This window comes from Phalangium opilio, unplaced genomic scaffold, assembly GCF_054372755.1.
Source record: "Phalangium opilio isolate 3A_F unplaced genomic scaffold, DU_Popi_V2 ptg000038l_1, whole genome shotgun sequence".
NCBI lineage: Eukaryota > Metazoa > Arthropoda > Arachnida > Opiliones > Phalangiidae > Phalangium > Phalangium opilio.
The window spans coordinates 1,698,614-1,718,205 of NW_028324161.1; the positions used below are offsets into that span (position 1 = coordinate 1,698,614).

At 35.0% G+C, this 19,592-nt stretch overlaps 2 protein-coding genes and 2 long non-coding RNA genes across 4 annotated transcripts; 1 reads left to right on the plus strand and 3 right to left on the minus strand.

The window, feature by feature from the left end:
* Window positions 1-3,189: 3,189 nt before the first annotated feature.
* LOC149682592 (uncharacterized) lies at window positions 3,190-5,294 on the minus strand. Its single transcript, XR_016365499.1, has 3 exons — window positions 5,146-5,294; window positions 4,656-4,733; window positions 3,190-4,551 (listed from the first exon to the last, which is right to left on the minus strand). It is a non-coding gene; the product is annotated as an uncharacterized LOC149682592 (long non-coding RNA).
* Window positions 5,295-6,803: 1,509 nt separating this feature from the next.
* On the minus strand, window positions 6,804-7,831 carry LOC149682593 (uncharacterized). Its single transcript, XR_016365500.1, has 3 exons — window positions 7,682-7,831; window positions 6,941-7,615; window positions 6,804-6,866 (listed from the first exon to the last, which is right to left on the minus strand). It is a non-coding gene; the product is annotated as an uncharacterized LOC149682593 (long non-coding RNA).
* Window positions 7,832-10,720: 2,889 nt separating this feature from the next.
* Window positions 10,721-12,762, plus strand: LOC149682594 (uncharacterized). The gene is made up of 2 exons (XM_089834248.1): window positions 10,721-10,989; window positions 11,082-12,762. Exons 1-2 carry the CDS (start codon window positions 10,967-10,969, stop codon window positions 12,616-12,618), a joined length of 1,560 nt encoding a protein of 519 aa, XP_089690374.1. The 5' UTR covers window positions 10,721-10,966; the 3' UTR covers window positions 12,619-12,762.
* LOC149682595 (uncharacterized) lies at window positions 12,519-14,752 on the minus strand. The gene is made up of 2 exons (XM_089834247.1): window positions 14,078-14,752; window positions 12,519-13,932 (listed from the first exon to the last, which is right to left on the minus strand). Exons 1-2 carry the CDS (start codon window positions 14,550-14,552, stop codon window positions 12,746-12,748), a joined length of 1,662 nt encoding a protein of 553 aa, XP_089690373.1. The 5' UTR covers window positions 14,553-14,752; the 3' UTR covers window positions 12,519-12,745.
* Window positions 14,753-19,592: the final 4,840 nt, after the last annotated feature.

Genomic DNA, 19,592 nt, shown 5'->3' on the forward strand with positions numbered 1-19,592 from the left:
AGGTAAAAACTCGGTTAAAAAGCAGCAGGGAGTATGAGCATGGGAGTAGAAACTGTAGTCTTACTAGAAACTGTGAAATGTTATCGCATATTTCTTGCATCTAAACTGTTGTTCTAAGTGTGTCGCATTATATGTTTCTTTTTCGATTTCCTATATGAAAAACAAACCGTCTCTACCCTAATTGCGAGAGTCACACAAGAAGCTTCATTACGATATCATTACTCGTCCTATATCAACTTTGGAGAGAATTTCCATGATTTTACGGTTGTGTTCTATACCCACCCAAAGTTTCTTTCATTTTCCTTCAAAAGTTAAATCGAAACTGGTCCAATTTGATTATGGACAATATTTTTTGAACTTTTTGCAAGGAATTTTAAGTTCGTTTTTGATAGTTAAGTCTTATTAAGTTAGTTGTTAAAGGTTAATATTTAGGTAGCTTTCAATTTACTCATAAATAATATCGGTTATTTTTTTTGCCCAAAAAAACCTAGGTTGAAAATGTGTTTTCCATGTGCCACCCTCAGCTCTATATATTAGTTATTCTACTAGCTACTGGTCTAACTATTTGAACACAGACACTAATACGTACACATTTCCTTCTTTTCCACCGGGTACGTCATGTAATGGCAGTTTCCGAAATAGCAACAGTGGTTAAAAGAAAAAGAAAAGAAAGAAAAAACCTCCAGGTCAATTCAAAACTGCAGTATTAGAAATAGCTCTTTTTGAAAAGAGTTTTGAACCACAATTAACGCAATTGTCCTATGAGTTCGTCTTAGATACTGTCTTTTGAGTGCTTGTTTTATCAATTATGTAAAATATTCATCGATCTTGATTGTTTAAATTTTTGAAGAACTACTCTATTTGAGTTGAAATAATCCAACCTAACGTAGTTGGGGCTCAAATAACCCAACCTAACCTTACGTAACGTAGTTGGGGCTCAAATAACGCAATCTACCCTTACCTAACTTATTTTGGTTTCGAATAACCTTACCTAACCTAATTGGGGTGCAAATAACCCCACCTAACCTTAACTAACCAAGTTGGAGTTCAAATAACCCAACCTAACCTTACCTTACCTAATTGGGGTTCAAATAACCCAACCCTAACCTAATTGGGGTTCAAATAACCAAAAATAACCTAATTGGGGTTGAAATAACGCAACCTAAACTTACCTAACCTAGTTGGAGTTCAACTAACCCAACCTAACCTAATTGGGGTTGAAATAACCAAAAATAACCTAATTGGGGTTGAAATAACGCAACCTAAACTTACCTAACCTAGTTGGTGTTCAAATAACGCAACCTAACCTTACCTGACCTAGTTGGAGTTCAAATAGCCCAACCTAACCTAGTTGGAGTTCAAATAGCCCAACCTAACCTTACCTAACCTAATTTGGGTTGAAATAACCCAACCGAATCTTACCTAACCTAATTGCGGTTCAAATAACCCAACCTAACCTTACCTAACCTAGTTGGGGTTCAAATAACGCAACCTAGCCCAGTTCGCGTTCAAATAACCCAACCTAACCTTAGCTAACCTTATTGGGTTTCAAATTACCCAACCAAACCTTAGCTAACCTAATTGAGGTTCAAATTACCCAACCAAACCTTAGCTAACCTAATTGAGGTTCAAATTACCCAACCAAACCTTAGCTAACCTAATTGAGGTTCAAATAACCCAACCTAACCATACTTAATCTAATATTATTTGAATTCAAAGAGCCCAATCTAACCTTACCAGACCTAATACTATTGGGTTTGAATTTTCTGTCATAACCACATATATTTTTTGACTCAAACTGTACAACATTCGCAGGCGAAGAGCCTTGATACTTCACAAAACTCCTTTTGTGATATGCAGGGAAAATGTGGAAGAGGTTTAAATGCGTTTGTAATCGTCAGAAATACCTCTAATTGAACTGCAATCTCAGTCAATTACCATGGTTCTATTCTATTTTTGTTTGACGGCCGAAAACCTTTAAATCAAGATGGAGATACAATTTCTTCAGTTTTGTCTCCTATGGTCATAAGGACTGTAAATTACAGTAGCAGACCCATACTTATGCATTATAGGGTTATGATAATATCAAAGTAGCTATGGACTCACAAGTATTCATGTATGCATATTGAATATAATGACGCAAGTGAAAATTTATTATCAGATTAATAATTATATCCAGTGTAACACTATCCTTTTTTGATAACAACCTCGTAAAATGAATTTGTGGTAAATATACAACTAATTTTTGACATTTTTTAATTCCTACGAGGAGTCAAGGACATAATTCATAATTTAAATATTCGTTAAGTACTTAATTTTTATAGCGTTCAAAAGCTTACGCAATTTTTGCTACATCATCTATTTGCTGGTAGGTCTACCCTTACCCACAACTTCATTTCCGTATAATTAGAACTTAAATCGAAATATTATAAGGAAACTTATAGATTTTTCATATGTTTTTATTTGCACTAACTATTGTACTATTTATAGCATTTCAAAGTATTTAAAGTATAATATACAATTTATAGCATAATATAGTATAGTATATTAATATGATAATATATACAGTACTATTCTCGAGGGGTCGGACGTTTTTGAAAGAGGGTACGAGACTTCGAAATCCAATTTCATTTGATTTCGTCGGATTTCGCTTGATTTCATTTGATTACTTGGGATGATTTTTGATTTCAAAAGGTAAAATCCACCGGATTTCGTCGAATTTTGAGATTTCTCCCGTGATTTCGACGGATTTTGTGATATTTCCCTTGGTTTTCGTTAGATTTTGAGGTTCTTCCCATGATTTCCTCGAATTTTGAGATTTTTCCCATGATTTCGTCGGTTTTTGTGATTTCTTTTGATTTTGGATTACGTGAATTTTGTAATGGATTTCGCGATTTCTTTTCTGGTGCTGTGATTTCTTTGTTGATTTTGTTATTTCTTTGTTGATTTTGTGATTTCTTTACTGATTTTGTGATTCCTTTATTGATTTTGTGATTCCTTTATTGATTTTGTGATTTCTTTTCTGATTTTGTGATTTCTTTATTGATTTTTTGATATCTTTACTGATTTTGTGATTTCTTTACTGATTTTGATTTTTTGATATCTTTACTGATTTTGTGATTTCTTTACTGATTTTGATTTTTGATATCTTTACTGATTTTGATTTTTGATATCTTTACTGATTTTGTGATTTCTTTACTGATTTTGTGATTCCTTTATTGATTTTGTGTTTTCTTTAGTGATTTTGCGATTTATTTATTGATTTTGTGAATTATTTACTGATTTTTAGAGATGGGCCGATACCAGTTTAAACCGATACCGATATGATCCGATACTTCGGAAACCGATACGTACCGATACCGATATTTTACCCAATCCTTCGATTAAACCGATATCAAACCGATACCGATATGGTATCGGTATCGGCCCATCTCTATAGATGATTCTCGATCCAATTTCGGTACTTGAAACTATAAAACTGGCTTATCATACGACAAACCCATTTTGGACATTATAGTAACGTTATCCAAAATTAGATGAAAAACTGTGCTGTCTCAGAGTTTAGACCATCTACTCTTAACATAAGTATTTATTTTCTTTAAAAAATATCGGGTAGAAATATCGGTTCATTTATAACCGATACCGATATATCGGTTAAAGCCAAATATCGGTACCGATACCGATATGGCATTGGTATCGGCCCATCTCTACTGATTTTGTGATTTCCTTACTGATTTCGGAATTTTTATGGGATTTTGAAATCAGCATTGATTTCAGATTTCTTAAATTGGATTTCGCCGGTAGCGTACGGGATTTCTTGAATGACCGACCCCTCGACTATTGTAGTATATTATAGTTTTATGGTATATATATATGTATAATACAATAACTTGATAGTAGCCTTCATTTTCTTTTTGTCTATCCCACTTAGACACCTAATGTACCCGTCGATATGACTGGGTGTCGAAGGACTGGTATCTGGAGAGAATTTTCCGTCTATGTAGACAATAAATACTAACGCAATTTTTAGAATAATATCTTTATAGCTTTCAAATCCTATAAAATGTAACTTAGTTAAGGGTTATTCATCAAGGTTAAATGTTATAGGTATAGAATAGCAAGTTTCAATAGGCTTAATGAATAGGGGATCGTGGACAAAACCTTTAGGTACTTAGAAAAACAAGCCACATTTGAAACCTTCCCCTAAAGTTGCTGATATTAACCATTCAGATTGCAGGGTTCAGTTATTCTTTAGGCAACTGTTGAGAAGAGATTTCTATTAAAAACATCATTATCCATTTGAGCTTACGTGACTTGTGCTAAGCGTAACAGAACGAGCGCTCTAAGTAAGTTGGAAGATCGAAGGTCAAGGACAGCAATACTAAAGCACAGAATCAAAGACGATAATCGTTTTGTTGGAGTTTGGATATCTGGGCCTTATCGAAAATATTTATTATATTTATTTGAAAATACTTTTATGAAACTATGGCAGTGACTTTGCTTTAAGTTTGGTTTTAAAAGCTTTATTTTGACTTTCAATTTTTAAGGTTCCTGTAAGAAAAAGGAAATTTTACGATCGGTTAATTGTGTTGTGACAAAAAAGCATCATTCAATGCTATTTTATTTTTGGAAATATAAATTAGTGCTGAACATACGTTATATAACTATGAATATTTAGTAAGATCTGTAATTAATAGTTGAGTTATGCTTCCTAAAATATCATTCATCCTCTCCTAGAATTTTACATTTATTTGTAAAATTGTTTACTTCTATCAAAAAATATTTACATTGCTTGAGCTGTAGCAAGAAGTGATATCTAGTTTATTAGGGAGAAGGTACAAGATGTCTAAGTATTCGCGCGCCATAGTCCCAGTCCCCCTTTCAAAATACAAGGAGGGACGTAAAAGGAGGCCAGGCCATTTCGCCTCTCCTCAGCCGGAAAATACGGAGTTTTCGTCATTCGTGTGGCGCTGACGTGAGCTTTCAAGAACCAATGAGATGCTGGTTGTAATTTAGAGGCGGGGATTAACTTCAGAAATACGTTCGGACTGGAAATAAATATGGAAATGTGAAGAATTTATACCTTCTCCCTAGTAAACTAGATATCACTTCTTGGCTGTAGTACGAAAACTATTCTTTACATACACCTCCGATTTGGACAAATGAGGAGCTGACGGAAAGCGATACCCAAGTTTTCCCTTTCTCTCATGACTCAAGGGACATGAGTCTATAAAAAGCGTGTAGTTTTCTCCTTTTCTAACCCTTTCTGTTGGATCCTCTGCGACATACGTGAAATAAATAAATTCATTCCTTAAATTTTACAAAGAAAAATTGGGGATGGAATTTCCGACCTTCATCAATGACAAAAGTCAATAAACCCTCGCAAGATCAGCAAATTTTCAAGACTAGAGGTCTTGAGGAGCTAGCTATCGCTGTCTGCGATTAAAAGCACTCTTAAAGATACGGCCTCGGCTTGGGCTTTCGTTCCACGAAAAAACTTATAATCGTTATGAGCATATGACTTTTTGAATAGATAAGAAACTTTATATGTCTCACTTAATCTCACTTGACCCATTGAATAGGTTAGAAGAAAAATAAATGATTTTTTAAAAAAAGTCCTACATTATCAACGCATCAATCACGCCACTTACCAAAGGGATTTCGAAACTGTAAAAATAAACTTAATATTTAAATTTACTTGTATTGAATTACTTTATGAAATTCTATTTACGTTTTCATAGATAAATCGTGCAAAATAATATTATTTATTAAGATAATATTAGTTCATAAAATTATGTCTCTCGAATTTTCAGCGTGGCTTAGCTATTTAAGGCCAATACCTTAATAAGGAACGATCATTCAATGTATATTTTTTATAAAAAGAAAGAAAGTTTTGACTATTAATAATCATACATGAAAGAATAAACATTGCAGAATGATTTGCTGGCAGCCAATAACGTAATCCTAAATTCTTCAAATTAAAACATTTGTATATCATTTTTCTGATCCATTTCATTTTGTTCACGGATCTTTTACTTTTTCAATTCTTTCTTTTAACAGAGTTCTTGATATTAAAATCAAATAATTCGTTGATTTAATATTTTAATAACAACCGATCAAGGAATCCTTTCTGTTTGCTTTTTCATTGACAAGCGTTAATTCTTTGGGTTTTTTTGCCATTTTAATACACCCAAAAACTGAATTTCAAAAATTTAGAAAATTTAATTAAGTATCATTATTAGCTCTTAGATTCTTTTATCCTTTAGGAAAGAAGAGTAAACGAGCCAGAAACTAATTAGGTTGTGCGGATTGATAGTGTTGCAACATATTTAATAGAATCATCTTTCAGCCCTCATAGGCGGCAGGAGAAAAGTATTGTGTCAATCTATTAGACCTTTCATAAGTATGACATTACCTATACTTCGTAATCCTCGAAACTTACTGAAAGCTAGTTCGAGATCGACGCAAGAATTGACTACACTTGGTTTTGAACTAAGCCTTTGTCAGCGTCTCACCAGTGGTCGCTTTACGAGAATTTATGACGTTTCACCTACGTCACTTCATGACAATATCTCAGTATTCAATGGCAAACTTATGGAACCTTACTTATGAAATTATGAAACCTTATACATAGCTCAAGATCTATTAAACTAAGACCTTTGTTAGTATATACGTAAGTTCAATAATAACATGAAATATTCTCATAATCGGAGATATTATATCAGCTGGCCAGCTTGTTATTACCTTAACATTCCTAGAAGCGATTCCTTGTGAGGCAGGGTCAATCTTGGACGAGGAAAGTATGTCTCTTTAGTGGCTGAGTTGGTGCTGTTTAAAAACCTAGCATATTTTCCATGTTTGGGCATCTTCAACGGCAGAAATATTGTAGAAGCAAAAACTCGTGTTAGTAGAAGTTAATGTTTCTATAAGCAGGTGTTACCTATTTTACGTTTATGCTTGGGGAAAGTGTTGGCTACTCTAGAAACATACTTTCGTCCTTTAAGGGCCAATATCAGTTTTTTGAGACATTTCTTTGGGCCATATGCCTTAATTATCTGTGAACGACGTGTGCCGTAGTTAGCGGCTTACCTTTCCTGTTGCTTCGAGAAAAGGAAAGTAATTTTGTAAGCCCTACTCAAGTAGATACAAAAAGTAGTAATTATCCGACAACCCGTAATGTTAAAGGAATTATTATTTTAGACTTTCCAATAACTTGCCCATTCCGTTCACAAAAGGGGACCTTTTTATAAATATGAAGGGAAAAATGTTAAAATAAAAAATAATCGCTTATTACAAAATAATTATCATTTAATAAGTCTTGAAAACGAGGACTGATGCGCCTCCAATTTGTTTTGTGGCGTCTGCTAAATTGAACCACTTATACCTACGGGATTGGTTGAATTCTCACAGGCTGAGAACTTGGGTAAGAGGTTTGATTTAGTAGACGCCACTAAAGAAATGGCGGCGCAGTAGTCCTCGTTTTTAAGACTAATTAAATGCTAATTATTTCGCAATAAGAGATTACTTTTTTAAAATACTTTTCCCTTTATATTTAGAGAAAGGCCGTTCTTTTAAGGTATAATGTTATGTTATCTGAACTTTTCCTTTGAAACACCTGTAAAAACGCGGAAACTAATTATCCTTAAAAAAATAAACAGTACGTAAATGGAAAGTGTAATACTTATTGTTTCAATGTTCTTTATGGTACACATATGGTCAAAGTTACATATTTAAAGACATATATACGTCTGTTTAGAGCCTTACATAGTAACAAAATTCTTTGGTATATTTCCATGGAATTTTTCTTTTGCGATATACCGTTATTTCTAGATATCACAAAACGAAACTGCAAGATCGTAAACAAGGCGAAAACAATTTATCAATTAGGCTAAGTTCCTAATAGTAGACTTTACTAAAAGTGATTGACCCGCGATCCATGTCTCACATATTCTTAAATAACAGTTGTTTTTCAGTTCGATAAGATAAGGGCACTCTTGAATGATGAAAAGCTAATCACAGCCAAACGTCTAAAATCTGGCTTCTTCAAGAAATCAGAAGCGTAATACCGTTTTATCGCTAAAAACGGCTCTCGAAATAAATAAAACAAGACGGACCAAGGGCTCGTAATAGTAGCCACATCGTACGAGTGAATAGCCCCTCTATACCCTACCCTAATGAGTGGAGAACCCCTCTATACCTTACCCTAATGAGTGGATAACCCCTCTATACCTTACCCTAATGAGTGAATAGCGCTATCTTTTACAATTCTTAAATGATTTACCGAGCATAGAATCAGAGTTAATAGCCCCTCGATGCCCTACTCTAAACAGTGAAAAAATTATAACCGTATAAATTTACTTATGCTGTAATTCTAATATTCCGGCGAATCGAAGAACAGATAGTTTTAGTGATAATCCCCTCGATAGACTTATGCCGATGCACACTTATCGCTTCTTATAAATTTCTAATAAGGACTTATGCCCAGATACTTATGAAAGAGAAAGTTTAATTATAGTGATTACCCATTTTAGTGATTATCCCCTCGAATTACCTTTAGTAAACGCATAACGCTCATTTAACTCTATGTAAGCTCTATCTAAACCCACATTTGAATTAACCGCCAAACTTTCCAGTCAAACATGTCATAGATGGCGATAGCTACCAAACGAGAACGAAACACTCGAGGAGCGCGGTAGGAAACGGGGAAAATCGTTATCTATTTTATTAGCACATAAATAAAAAGAAAATAAATATAAAAACCCCAAACATACAAATTCATAAGTATCCGATCCCACAGATTAAGATGGACACCACCCCACATCACCCCGACATTTTAGAGATAGAGCTAAATAATAAAAACTCGAGTATTCTATCAAGTCTCTATGGCTCAATGGTAGAATGTCTTTCTACTGCGTGAGCGACGCGGGTTCGATTCACGGCTGCGATCAGAAAAAATTTTAATTAATATTAAATCTCTAACCGAGTACAGTTACCCCTATGGGTGGGTTGGGGGAATATAAAGTTCCTTTTAAGCTAAAAAATAACGATAACGAAGCGACAACCCCGGCCACTACTACTACTACTACTACTACGACTGCTCGGGTCAAACTAAGAGCCTCATCGTATACTACGATGTGGCTAAAAATATTCTGGAAATATACCGAATTGACCCTCAAAAATATTTATTTTCTAATCAAAAAAGACTAGCATTATTATCTCATTAAAATATATATTTTAAAATAACCCATTATATTCTGGTCATTGAACTTTAAAATACAATGACTACTGTTTTCGAAACTTAAAATACAGAGTACATAGAACCAACACGCAGAAGTGTAGCCTAGTTTACTCTCAAAACGTTTACAACCATTTTGAAATCGTTAAAATGTGCAATTGTTTACCATAGGTATCCTGGGAAGCCCTTATATAAGAAGTTTCCGTATGAGCGGATCCCATAATAATGGTCCTCATAACCCCTCTTTCACAAATAACGGTTTCCCGAATACGAAGTTTACCCGTTACTGCAGTTCCTATTACAGTGGTTCTCGTAATCGCGACGTACCGTTACAGCAGTTCCAAAAAAGAACAGTAAAACCGAGAAATGCAAAACGACACTCTTTCATGATGGTGTCGATTTGGTTATTTGAACTTAAAGGAATAGCGACGTGATTTAAAAATTATCTCAAATCTAAAGAAAACCTTACTTTTTTGAGAGTTTAAACTCTTCTGATTCCAAAAATATGCTGGAATAATATTTAATTATGAGGGAAAACACAGAAAAAACACTTTGAAAACTTGAAATTTGGGGGACAAAGGCAAATTTGCGGAGAAGATTTTTGGCGGGTTTTTCACCTTGCTACGTCATTCACGGCATCTCGCGGAAAAGCCAAGCGCGAGACTCCCGAGTTTACTAATGCGGCGCGCGCGCGAATCTGAATAAATTAGGCTTAACACTTAGGCTGAGACACTTATAGGCGTCACGTGCCAAGCGCGCGCGCCCGAGACTCCCGAGTCTACTAATGCTGCGCGCGCGCGCGCGAGCAAAGAAAATATAGAACTATCGTCTGCGCGCGAATCTGAATAAATTAGGCTTAACGCTGCGCGGCGACACTAACAGGCGCGTCACGTGAGCGACATCTAGAGTGAAAATTTCTCCTTACTACGTCATCAAACGAAAGAAAATCTCAACTAGGCCTTTTCCAAACACAAAAATTTGATTGCAATTTAATAAATTGCTACGAAACCAAATAAAAAAGTAAACATATCATAATAAACTAGATTTTTCAAGGATTTTTTTCGCATTTTAAGTTTGTGGGTGACGAAAATTATGTCACTAACACTTTAACTAAATCTGGTTAAACTTGGTTACATTTATCAAAAAAGTCTTAGATTAGGTTACGGTTAGTTATGTTAGAATGGGTTTAGTAGTATAAGGTTCAGTTTTGGTATTGTAATTCCAACGCATGTACTATTAGATCAGGTAAGTTTAAGTTAGGTAAGCGTATGATGGTCTTGAATTTGATAGATTAAGTTATATTGATGTATTCTTTACAGGAATATCCTGGGATTTCTGTCCGTTGAGACTATAGCCATTGGTAAATTTCAAAATCATTGCAGCGTATTTGGTCGAATGGGATTTCTTTCCATTGGGAATATAGCTATTGAGGTAGATATCTAAAAATCATTGCGGGATATTCGGTCGAAAAGGATTTCGGTCCTTTGGGAATACACCCTAAAAGAAAATCGTTCAAATTTCCTAACCGTCTTTTGAGGATTGACAGAGCATTCTGGGTAATCAGTATATTAATCTGATTGGTTTAGACGGCTATGGGCCGATTTTGCGCAGTAGTGGCTAGGAGTATTTAATGGCGGAAGTCGGGATCTGAAGTTTCGAGTTAAAATAATTTAGGAACTGGTTTAGAGCTTTACCACAAGCTCACAACTTAATTACCTTGTTGTTTTTGAAATGGAGTCTGAAATCGTAGAAAGGTAAGGAGATTTCCTAAGCTTGTCATTGAAAATTTTGAAATTACACAGTTTTAGATTTTGGCAAAGGCTTAGTAAAGTTTTTATAATTTCAGACCTGCTTTGGCAAACCTTTCAAATGAAGTTTACGCCATTCCAAAAGGAAACTGGACGAAACTTCTCAAGAATATCCCTAATACTTTCAATGATCAAACTATTCATAGGCACCATTTTTCAAGAAAGAGCGGGAAGCATAAACTAAAAGGCTATCGAATGTTCAAAGCGCAAAAAGTAACCAACGTTTTAATATCTCACGAGAAGAGTAGATCAATCTCTCATGTCAAATCTAAAGTCCACGCTTCATATACTGCTAAATCCATTTATTCTGTTCATATTGTAATGGATTCTGTTAGTGGCAATATAAAGAAAGGGGCTTGTGAATGTAAATCAGGTCAAGGAGGGGTTTGTTCTCATGTGGCTGCAACATTGTGGTTTCTCTGGGACTGTATCATGCAAGGTTTGACATTCATTCCGAATGATGTTTCACGAACTGACATTGCCCAAAAATGGGGGAAGCTGAACGTGAAGAATAATTTGTCCACAACGAACTTCAGTATTTTAAATTTTACAAAGCATACTCCTGGGAAAGAAGTTAGTAAAAGAAGCTCAAGGAAGCTGTGTGTGTCAAATTACGTTTCTTTGCCTGTTAACCCTTCTTTCGAAGAAAACAAGTCTCAACTAGAGAAGTTGGAAGTGGATTTTAAATCTCAAAACAAAAGGAGAATGTGGCAGGTGATCTTAAGACAGGAAAATCATATGCCATCAGAATTCATTCCAATCACCTATGGTCATATTGTTAACCAAAATGATATTTGTATTGACGAGTCTTTGAACAGCGAAATAGAGAGGCTAAAACTACCTACGCAGCTTATACATAGAAGTTCAGAATTGGATTTTCCAGAATCAGTTAAAGTGACTGTAGAAGAATCAAGGAAAATAGAAGAATACACAAGAGAGCAGTCTTCATGCCAATTATGGAAAACTGAAAAGAAATCTAGGGTGACTACATCACATTTTGGGTCAATCATTAAAAGAAAAGCGAAAGTGACCCCACAATTTGTTGCGACAGTTCGTGGCGGTGTAGATATAAGCAAATTAAAGTATGTAAGAGAAGGCTTAGACAATGAAGCAACTGCTCTTCAAAAATATTGTGCAATGAAAAACAACAAGGTTAAAACCTTCAAAGTTGGGTTAATTATTAATCCAGGTATGCCTGCGTTAGGTACGTCTCCAGATGGGCTCATTTATGATGAAGATATTAAAGAGTTTGGCCTCATAGAAATTAAGACCCTAGCAAAGGCTAAAGAACTCGGACTCAGTATTGACGAAGCTATTGCTGGAAACAATCTGAAAACCAAAATATGTTTGAAAAGAGACGTAACAGGAAAAGTCATTTTGAACCGCACTCATAATTATTTTTATCAAGTGCAAGGCCAGTTAGGCATAACTGGTTTGTCATGGTGCGATTTCTTTGTCGACACAGGAGTGGACTGTTTTTGTGAAAGAATCCAGTTTAACCAAGAATTATTTTTTGAATCAATGTTGCCAAAACTTGAATCCTTTTACTTTGATCATTTTTTAATTAATGTTTAGCTAAATTGTGATTAACATTTGTGATAAAGGTACAAAGCTTTAAAGAAACTGTTCCTATTTACATTTAACAAAGCTAGTTGTGATAAAAACACAAAGTACAAATTCCTTCGTTGCTCAATAAAAACTTTTAAAATTCCATATCCACTTGAATTGGGCATTCTTTTCTGTCTAAAAGTGGTTCATTTATAAAATTTTGCAGGTAGCAACAAATGTACCAAATTTTTTCTAAACTTGCATGCATTGAATTGGGAAACGTAAATTTAAGAATACGGAAACTTTTAATCTCTTTGATAACTCTTTCTATGTGAATTCTTACATTCGCAATTTCTCGAGTTCTAACTTCATCTGATAATGATAATTGTTTCCTACCACCTAAGAATGGGGGAATGTTTAGATCTACTCCTTTGGCAGCTAATAGATCATGTATTAAAAATCCTCGGTCCGCAAGAACCATGTCACCTTTTTCCAATTTTTCCAGAAGACCACTTTTGGCAGTTATTTCCACATCACTTTCTCTACCTGGAGCTAAGGGGGAGATAAATGATATAAAACCATTTGGCGTAGCTCCTATAAGAGCTTTTGCTGTCGTATGCCGCTTGTAATTTGAGTAGGTATCGCACTGAGTACCATAGTCAGAGGGCCTTTCAATAAAAAACTCAGTGCAATCAATGATAACCCTGGTTGTTGGAAATTTTTCCTTAAATTCATTTGGCATGTACTCGTTTATAACTTGTCTTGATGGCCAGATAGGGATGATGGTTAGCTTTCTGTATAATAAATCTAACCATGTAGTTATGTAATTACTAACACTAGTCAGAGATATTTGAAAGCGGTAAGCCAAGTCTTGGTTTAGAAGCCCAACTCTCAGTTTACATAATGTTAAAAATAACTGGTCCTTAAATTCTATAACCATAGGCCTTCCTCGAGAAGATTCATTCCTTTCCGTTGACCTTATATAGCCACCTCCTTTACTATAGAGTGAAACATTAGGTAACGCTGGTTCAATTTGTCGGTATAGAATATTCAGATCTTCAAGGCAAGAAAATCCGGTATAAAATCTTAACATCTTATCGCTTTTCGAGACATTTTCCAAACGAAATTTATTATTTTGACTTTCGGACTCTTTTTTCTTAACATCCTCTTGTAATCGCTGAAGTTGTATTTTCAACTGGGCGTTCTCTGTTCTTAAACAAACAATGGATTTTTCTGATTCCATCAAATCCTGCTGCAACTTTTTCTCGTTGATCCTAATCAAATCCAACTGTTTTCGAAGTTCATTAACTTGGATATTAATACCAGAAGAATATGGGTGTTCTGTAATGAAATTACAAATGTAATAACCACTTATGTATTTTACTATTCTTGCCTTAATAAGCGGAAGATATCAATGTCGCAGCTGAGGAAAGCTATACTTCTCAAGCTCTAACAGTGGCATCTTTGCTCATGGCTAGAGGAATACCTAAATGAAACATTTGCAGATTATTTTTATTCTTTACAATGGTTTTGACAGGGCTTGTTTCTTGCATGGACACTTTCGAACCCAGCTCTACTTCCGCTCCTATCTCCATAAGAATTCCTTTCGGATCGCTATCCAACACAACTATGTCCGAGATGAAAATGTTTTTTGGCAGTACATAATTGCCGATATATATTGGAACTTTGTCTTCATACTTCCGTTTTCCATCGTGATTAAAATGAAGGCCACAAACAGCACTATATTTTTTTGGTTGCCATCTTAGTTTTTTCGACGATCTAGGTTGATTATCACCATCCATATCAAAACTAAGCTGAATTCTGGCGATCCATTCTTCCTTAAGGGCAACATCATTAGGAAAAACAGAAAAACTTATCTTTTTATCAACTAGGTCACGGTGAACACGTGAATAACTCTTGCAGTTGTGTACACAACATGCTGTACCACGGTGACTAGTCATTGTTAATAATTTGTTTGTAACCACTTAAGTTCTAATACACTAACAGTTCACTAAGCCTTGAACTTTTTTGAAATTGAAAGAGCAGACGAATAAATTTATTCAACGAAACCTTTCGCCACTAGATGGCGTTGGTACTCTATTCGAAAAAATCCCGACTCGGCGATATAAGGTGTCCAGCTTGTTTATTTTCTTTAAGGGTCTATTCGGTTGAAAGTAAACATACCGCTTATACAAGGTACAACCAATATCGTTAACGAGAAAGTGAAATTACTTTAAAAAAATGCATTAGACATTTGTAAGGTTCAAGACGATTTTTGTTGCTCCATCTCAATCAATTCATCATCTAGAGTATACCTAGAAACGTCCAACAAGCTCGTGGAGTGGAAGTTTAAACAAAACTGATATTTAGTACTTACACAGAATATTGTAAAATTCGGAGCATTTATTGCATACCAATTAGCTATAGATGTATGTTTGAACTTTTAGAGTCGTGTTAGCTGCAGCAGATTCTACAGATTCGTTAATTTGTGAAAATATAATAAAAATAGTACGAACAATTTAAAGTCATGACTAGCTGATAATCAACGCCCAGGCCAATACTCAAGTTGTCGAGACGAACTAAGAAACCTTTTTTATCATCGACCAACTTGAAATGGCACCCAGAATTGTTAATAAAACCTCGATTCTACTGTTTATGTACACTAATATTTAGTACACTGGGTCCTTAATCCTATAGATGGGCTTTAGGGCTTTTAGGGTTTGATTTACCATTATCTTTCAAATAATGTCCCGACGGGCTGTAAGGCAAATTTGCTCTTAGTATAACTCGGTATTTTTAGCAATTATCCACGTCATTTAAATGTATCCGTACATATAATTCGTTAAAATTGACTTAATACTATTAAATTCACCAAGAAGTGATATCTAGTTTATTAGGGAGAAGGTATAAATTGGCCACATTTCCGGTATTATCTCAAGTCCAAACGTAGGTCCGGAGTTAATCCCCGCCTCTAAATTACAACCCGCATCTCACTGGTTCTTGAAACCTTACGTCAGCGCGACGCGAATGACGAAAATTACGTATTTTCCGACTGAGGAGAGACGAAATAGCCTGCGGCCTCCTTTTAGTCCCCCCTTGTATTTTGAAAGGGGGACTGGGACTATGGCGCGCGAATACTTAGGCATCTTATACCCCCTCCCTAATAAACTAGATATCACTTCTTGATTCACACACAAACTTATTCTTTTAATTCAACACACGCATACCACTCCATTTGTGTTTGCCTTTAATATTTCGCCTAGCTTTTATCGTACTTCCGCAAAAGCAAAGACTATATAGTTTAGCTGTATTTCTTGGACAACTCACACACTTTGATTTGTTTTGCCCTACACAGGTGCCCGAGAAGTTAAACACTTTTACAGGCGTTTTAATCTAATTGTGATATTAATCGGCCTATTATTTACATATTTTATCTGGTCGAATACAAAAATCCCATAGTAGAAACAAAATGAAACTTTCACAAGAATTTATATTCGCCCTCAATAAGAAAAAAATCCAAGTTTAAGGTGGAATTGTGTCGGGGATGACTGTCTACTCAAGCTTTGAAGTGGACACTCTCGCCCATCATTAAAATTAAGGACGATATCTTCCAACGCCCGTTCTTCCAAGGCTTATCGTATTAATGAACTAAATTAAAAGATTAAATTGTGCAAATACCTTCTAAGAATTCAATTTTACAAAGACCTTTGTCAATACATTTTCCAAAAACAGTTTACACTTTTAGGACAAAAAAGTCTGCACTTTTATCCTCCAAGTAGCCTGGTCTCCTTGTGTAAGTGGTCCTAGTATGAAAACAATGTACAATGAGAATGTTACCATTACGTGACCCAGAAGAAGTGATCTTCTTTACAAATACCTGACGATATGAGTACATTCATTTATTCTGGTAAATATGGACAAGCTTAATACTTTGTGATTTCAAATATTAGTAGTAAAATGTGCTCAATGGTTAAACTAATCGCTGGGCTTAAAATCTGGCCGGTACCATCTTATTTAGTGTTTTTCAAATTTCAAACAACCCATACTATTAATGTTTTGGGGGTGACTTTTCAAATTACTTGAAACTAGTCGGGCAGAAAAATGTTTCGTCCTCCTACCAGGGCCAAGTTCAAACTGGTTGTCGGGTTATTAGCGGATCGTGAACAAGAAGGGATGGAGGACTAACAGGGCGGGGTCCGTCCTTCTCCCAGGCTATATTATTATTTTTGTTTCATAAAACTTTTGATATTCAGTATGTGAAAACATGTGTCCAGTTTGAATTTATTTGACCTAATCAAAGCCCTCTGTGGTAGTTTCATCCAAGGACAGACTAGAATTTCGATGTTTCACAGGGCAGCGCGGGACTCGTTTGACCACTCATTTCATCCCAGTTCCAAAATTCTAGGTTGAAATCAGGATTGTTAAGCCAATGTGATTGATTTTCCTGTGGGATGTTAAACTTCTTTTTTTTTTTAAATAAACTGAAAACCTAAAAAAAGCTGAATAAAAACCTGAGAAAGACCCAACTCGAAGTGTGAAATATTCATTAAGTTCATTGAGCATTTCAAATTCAAACATGATATTCTTCTCTACTTCACCGATGCCCATTTTAATAATTTTAACCGATAGGTATCCGTTATTGTTTTTTATATCCAAACAGAACCCGACAACCATTTTTGGACTAGGTCTAATTACCCGATACCCGAAAAAGCCTCGTGTATCCGCCCCTATATCATACAAGGACAGTTTTGATTATCCAAACCCGATTTGATACCACCACCCGCACTTTTGTACCGCGATTCCAGAAACAGCGGCTTTGATCAGAACTGCTGTTATGGGAAATAGCATGCAGTTTCTAGCGTGAGTTTTTATCAATTCTTAACCCTACAGTTTACGTTACCTATTAACCCTTACAAAAATCTTCTTTAGAACTCTTTAGAAAATTCCTTGGGAAATTTCTTTAGAAATTCTTAAGGAGTTCTTTGGGAAATTGGGGAATATTGGCCTCTTTTTCTTTGGAAAATGCTTTGGAAATATCTTTGGCATTTTCTTGGGAAATAACTTTGTAATTTTCTTGGGAAATATCTTTGGAATTTACTTGGGAAATATCTATGGAATTTTCTTGGGAAATATCTTTGGAATTTTATTGGAAATATCTTTGGAATTTTCTTCGGAAATATGTTAAGAATTTTCTTGGGAAATATCTTAGGGATTTTCTTGGGTATAACTTTGAAATTATCTTGGGATATATAGGGAAGATTATGGGGTAAATTAATTTATCCCTCTAGAAACGAGGATAGTTCTCACATGCAGAACCATATCCCAATGCAGGGAGTAGCGCGGGCAGTTCTCGCATGCAGTGCGAAACTGCTTTTAAATATAATCGACTTAAAAACATCCGAAAACGGCAGAAAGTTTTAACCTTGAGCAAATGTATGGGGTAGTAAGTGAGTTTTGGCGGCTCCAATGGCCAAGCAGTAGATACAGATGTTGTTGTTAAGTTTAATAATGTATTTTCACTGAGAGTTTTTTGAGTACCAGAAACGCGTTTAACCTAATTTTATCTACAATATTTTTAAAAAAAATATTTATTTTGGACTCTAATTACGCTCGAAGTAAAGATAAAACATGTCACAAAAGAACTAACTTTAGGTTAATTTTGCTTTTCAAAAGCGAAAGTTTCGACTGCCAGCTTATACTCCCTGTAAATCTAAACATCACTATTTTAATTACGCGTATTTTACTTATAATTTAATTTAACCTTTAATTTAACCTTTGGAAAAGTTTTCATAAACACCTCACGGATTATTAAGGGCAAAAAAACAAAAATATGTAAATATGATAAACCATTTCAGCACTTGCTGAGCCTAAGCTTACGGGACAAGCCTTCGTGAAACGTTTTTAATTTTTTAGCCATCAAGTCAATGTCTATGCAGGAAAACTTTAGCTAAACAATTTGGGTAAAAATATTTTGAGATAATTATATGAAAAGCATAATTGCAAATATATCTGGCCCTTTGAAATTCATCTCTAGAATTCTTCACGAATTTCATTGGAAAATGAACCCCAGACCTTTTGAAATTTATCTCAAGATTTCATTAAGAATTTCGTTGGAAAATATTCCATAGACGTTCTTCGGAAATTTACCTCTATAATTCCAAAAGAATTTCTTTGGAAAATATTCGTTATACCTTCTTTGGAAATTAATCTCTAGAATTCCTTAATAGTTTCATTGGAAAATAACCTCTAGAATTCCAAAAGGATTTCTTTGGAAAATATCCGTTATACCTTCTTTGGAAATTTATCTCTAGAATTCCTAAACAATTTCTTTGAATCTCAAGACATTCTTTGGACATTAGTCTCAAGACTTCTTTAGGAAATTCCAAAGTCTCCATAGGGTTCCAAAGAATGGCCTTTGGAATTCTTAAGAACATTTTTGTAAGGGAAGTACAACCAGATCACCTAGCCTAGCCTTACCTGACCTAATACTATTCGGGTTGGAATAACAATACCTAAACTGACTCTAATACTACTGGGGTTCAAATATATTAACCTACACATAACCAAGTTTAACCAGACTTAATTAAGTTCAAATAACCAAACGGACACCATCATAAAGTAGTATCGTTTTTCACTTCTAGGTTAATTGTACTGCTCTTTTGGGAACTGCTGTAACGGTACGCCGCGCTTACCAGAACCGATGTTTTGGTAACTGCCTTAACGGCTTAACAACTTTTTATTTGGAAACCGCTATTTGGGGATCCGCAGTTATGAGTACCGCTATTATGGGATCCGCTCATATGAAAGCTTGCGCCACCCTTGCAACCCTAGTAAATTCTGGTTGTTGCTAACCACCAAATTAGAAATGCGTGTTATTTAAAGATATTATAATGTCTACCGTGATTAAACGAAACCTCTTTTTAGACATTTGATAAATGTTGTTATCGAGCTTCATAGGGTTTTCTCGGTTTCTGGGCTCGTATTGACAACTTCCAATATAG

What these genes read in the sequence shown, in the direction of transcription:
- LOC149682594 (XM_089834248.1), top strand. Translation starts at nt 10,967, where the DNA reads ATGGAGTCTGAAATCGTAGAAAG. An exon ending in GAGTCTGAAATCGTAGAAAG is followed by an intron (nt 10,990 to 11,081) that starts GTAAGGAGATTT and finishes TTATAATTTCAG; the next exon opens with ACCTGCTTTGGCAAACCTTT.
- LOC149682595 (XM_089834247.1), bottom strand. Translation starts at nt 14,552, where the DNA reads ATGACTAGTCACCGTGGTACAGCATGTTGTGTACACAACTGCAAGAGT. An exon ending in TCTGCAAATGTTTCATTTAG is followed by an intron (nt 13,933 to 14,077) that starts GTATTCCTCTAG and finishes ATTTCATTACAG; the next exon opens with AACACCCATATTCTTCTGGT.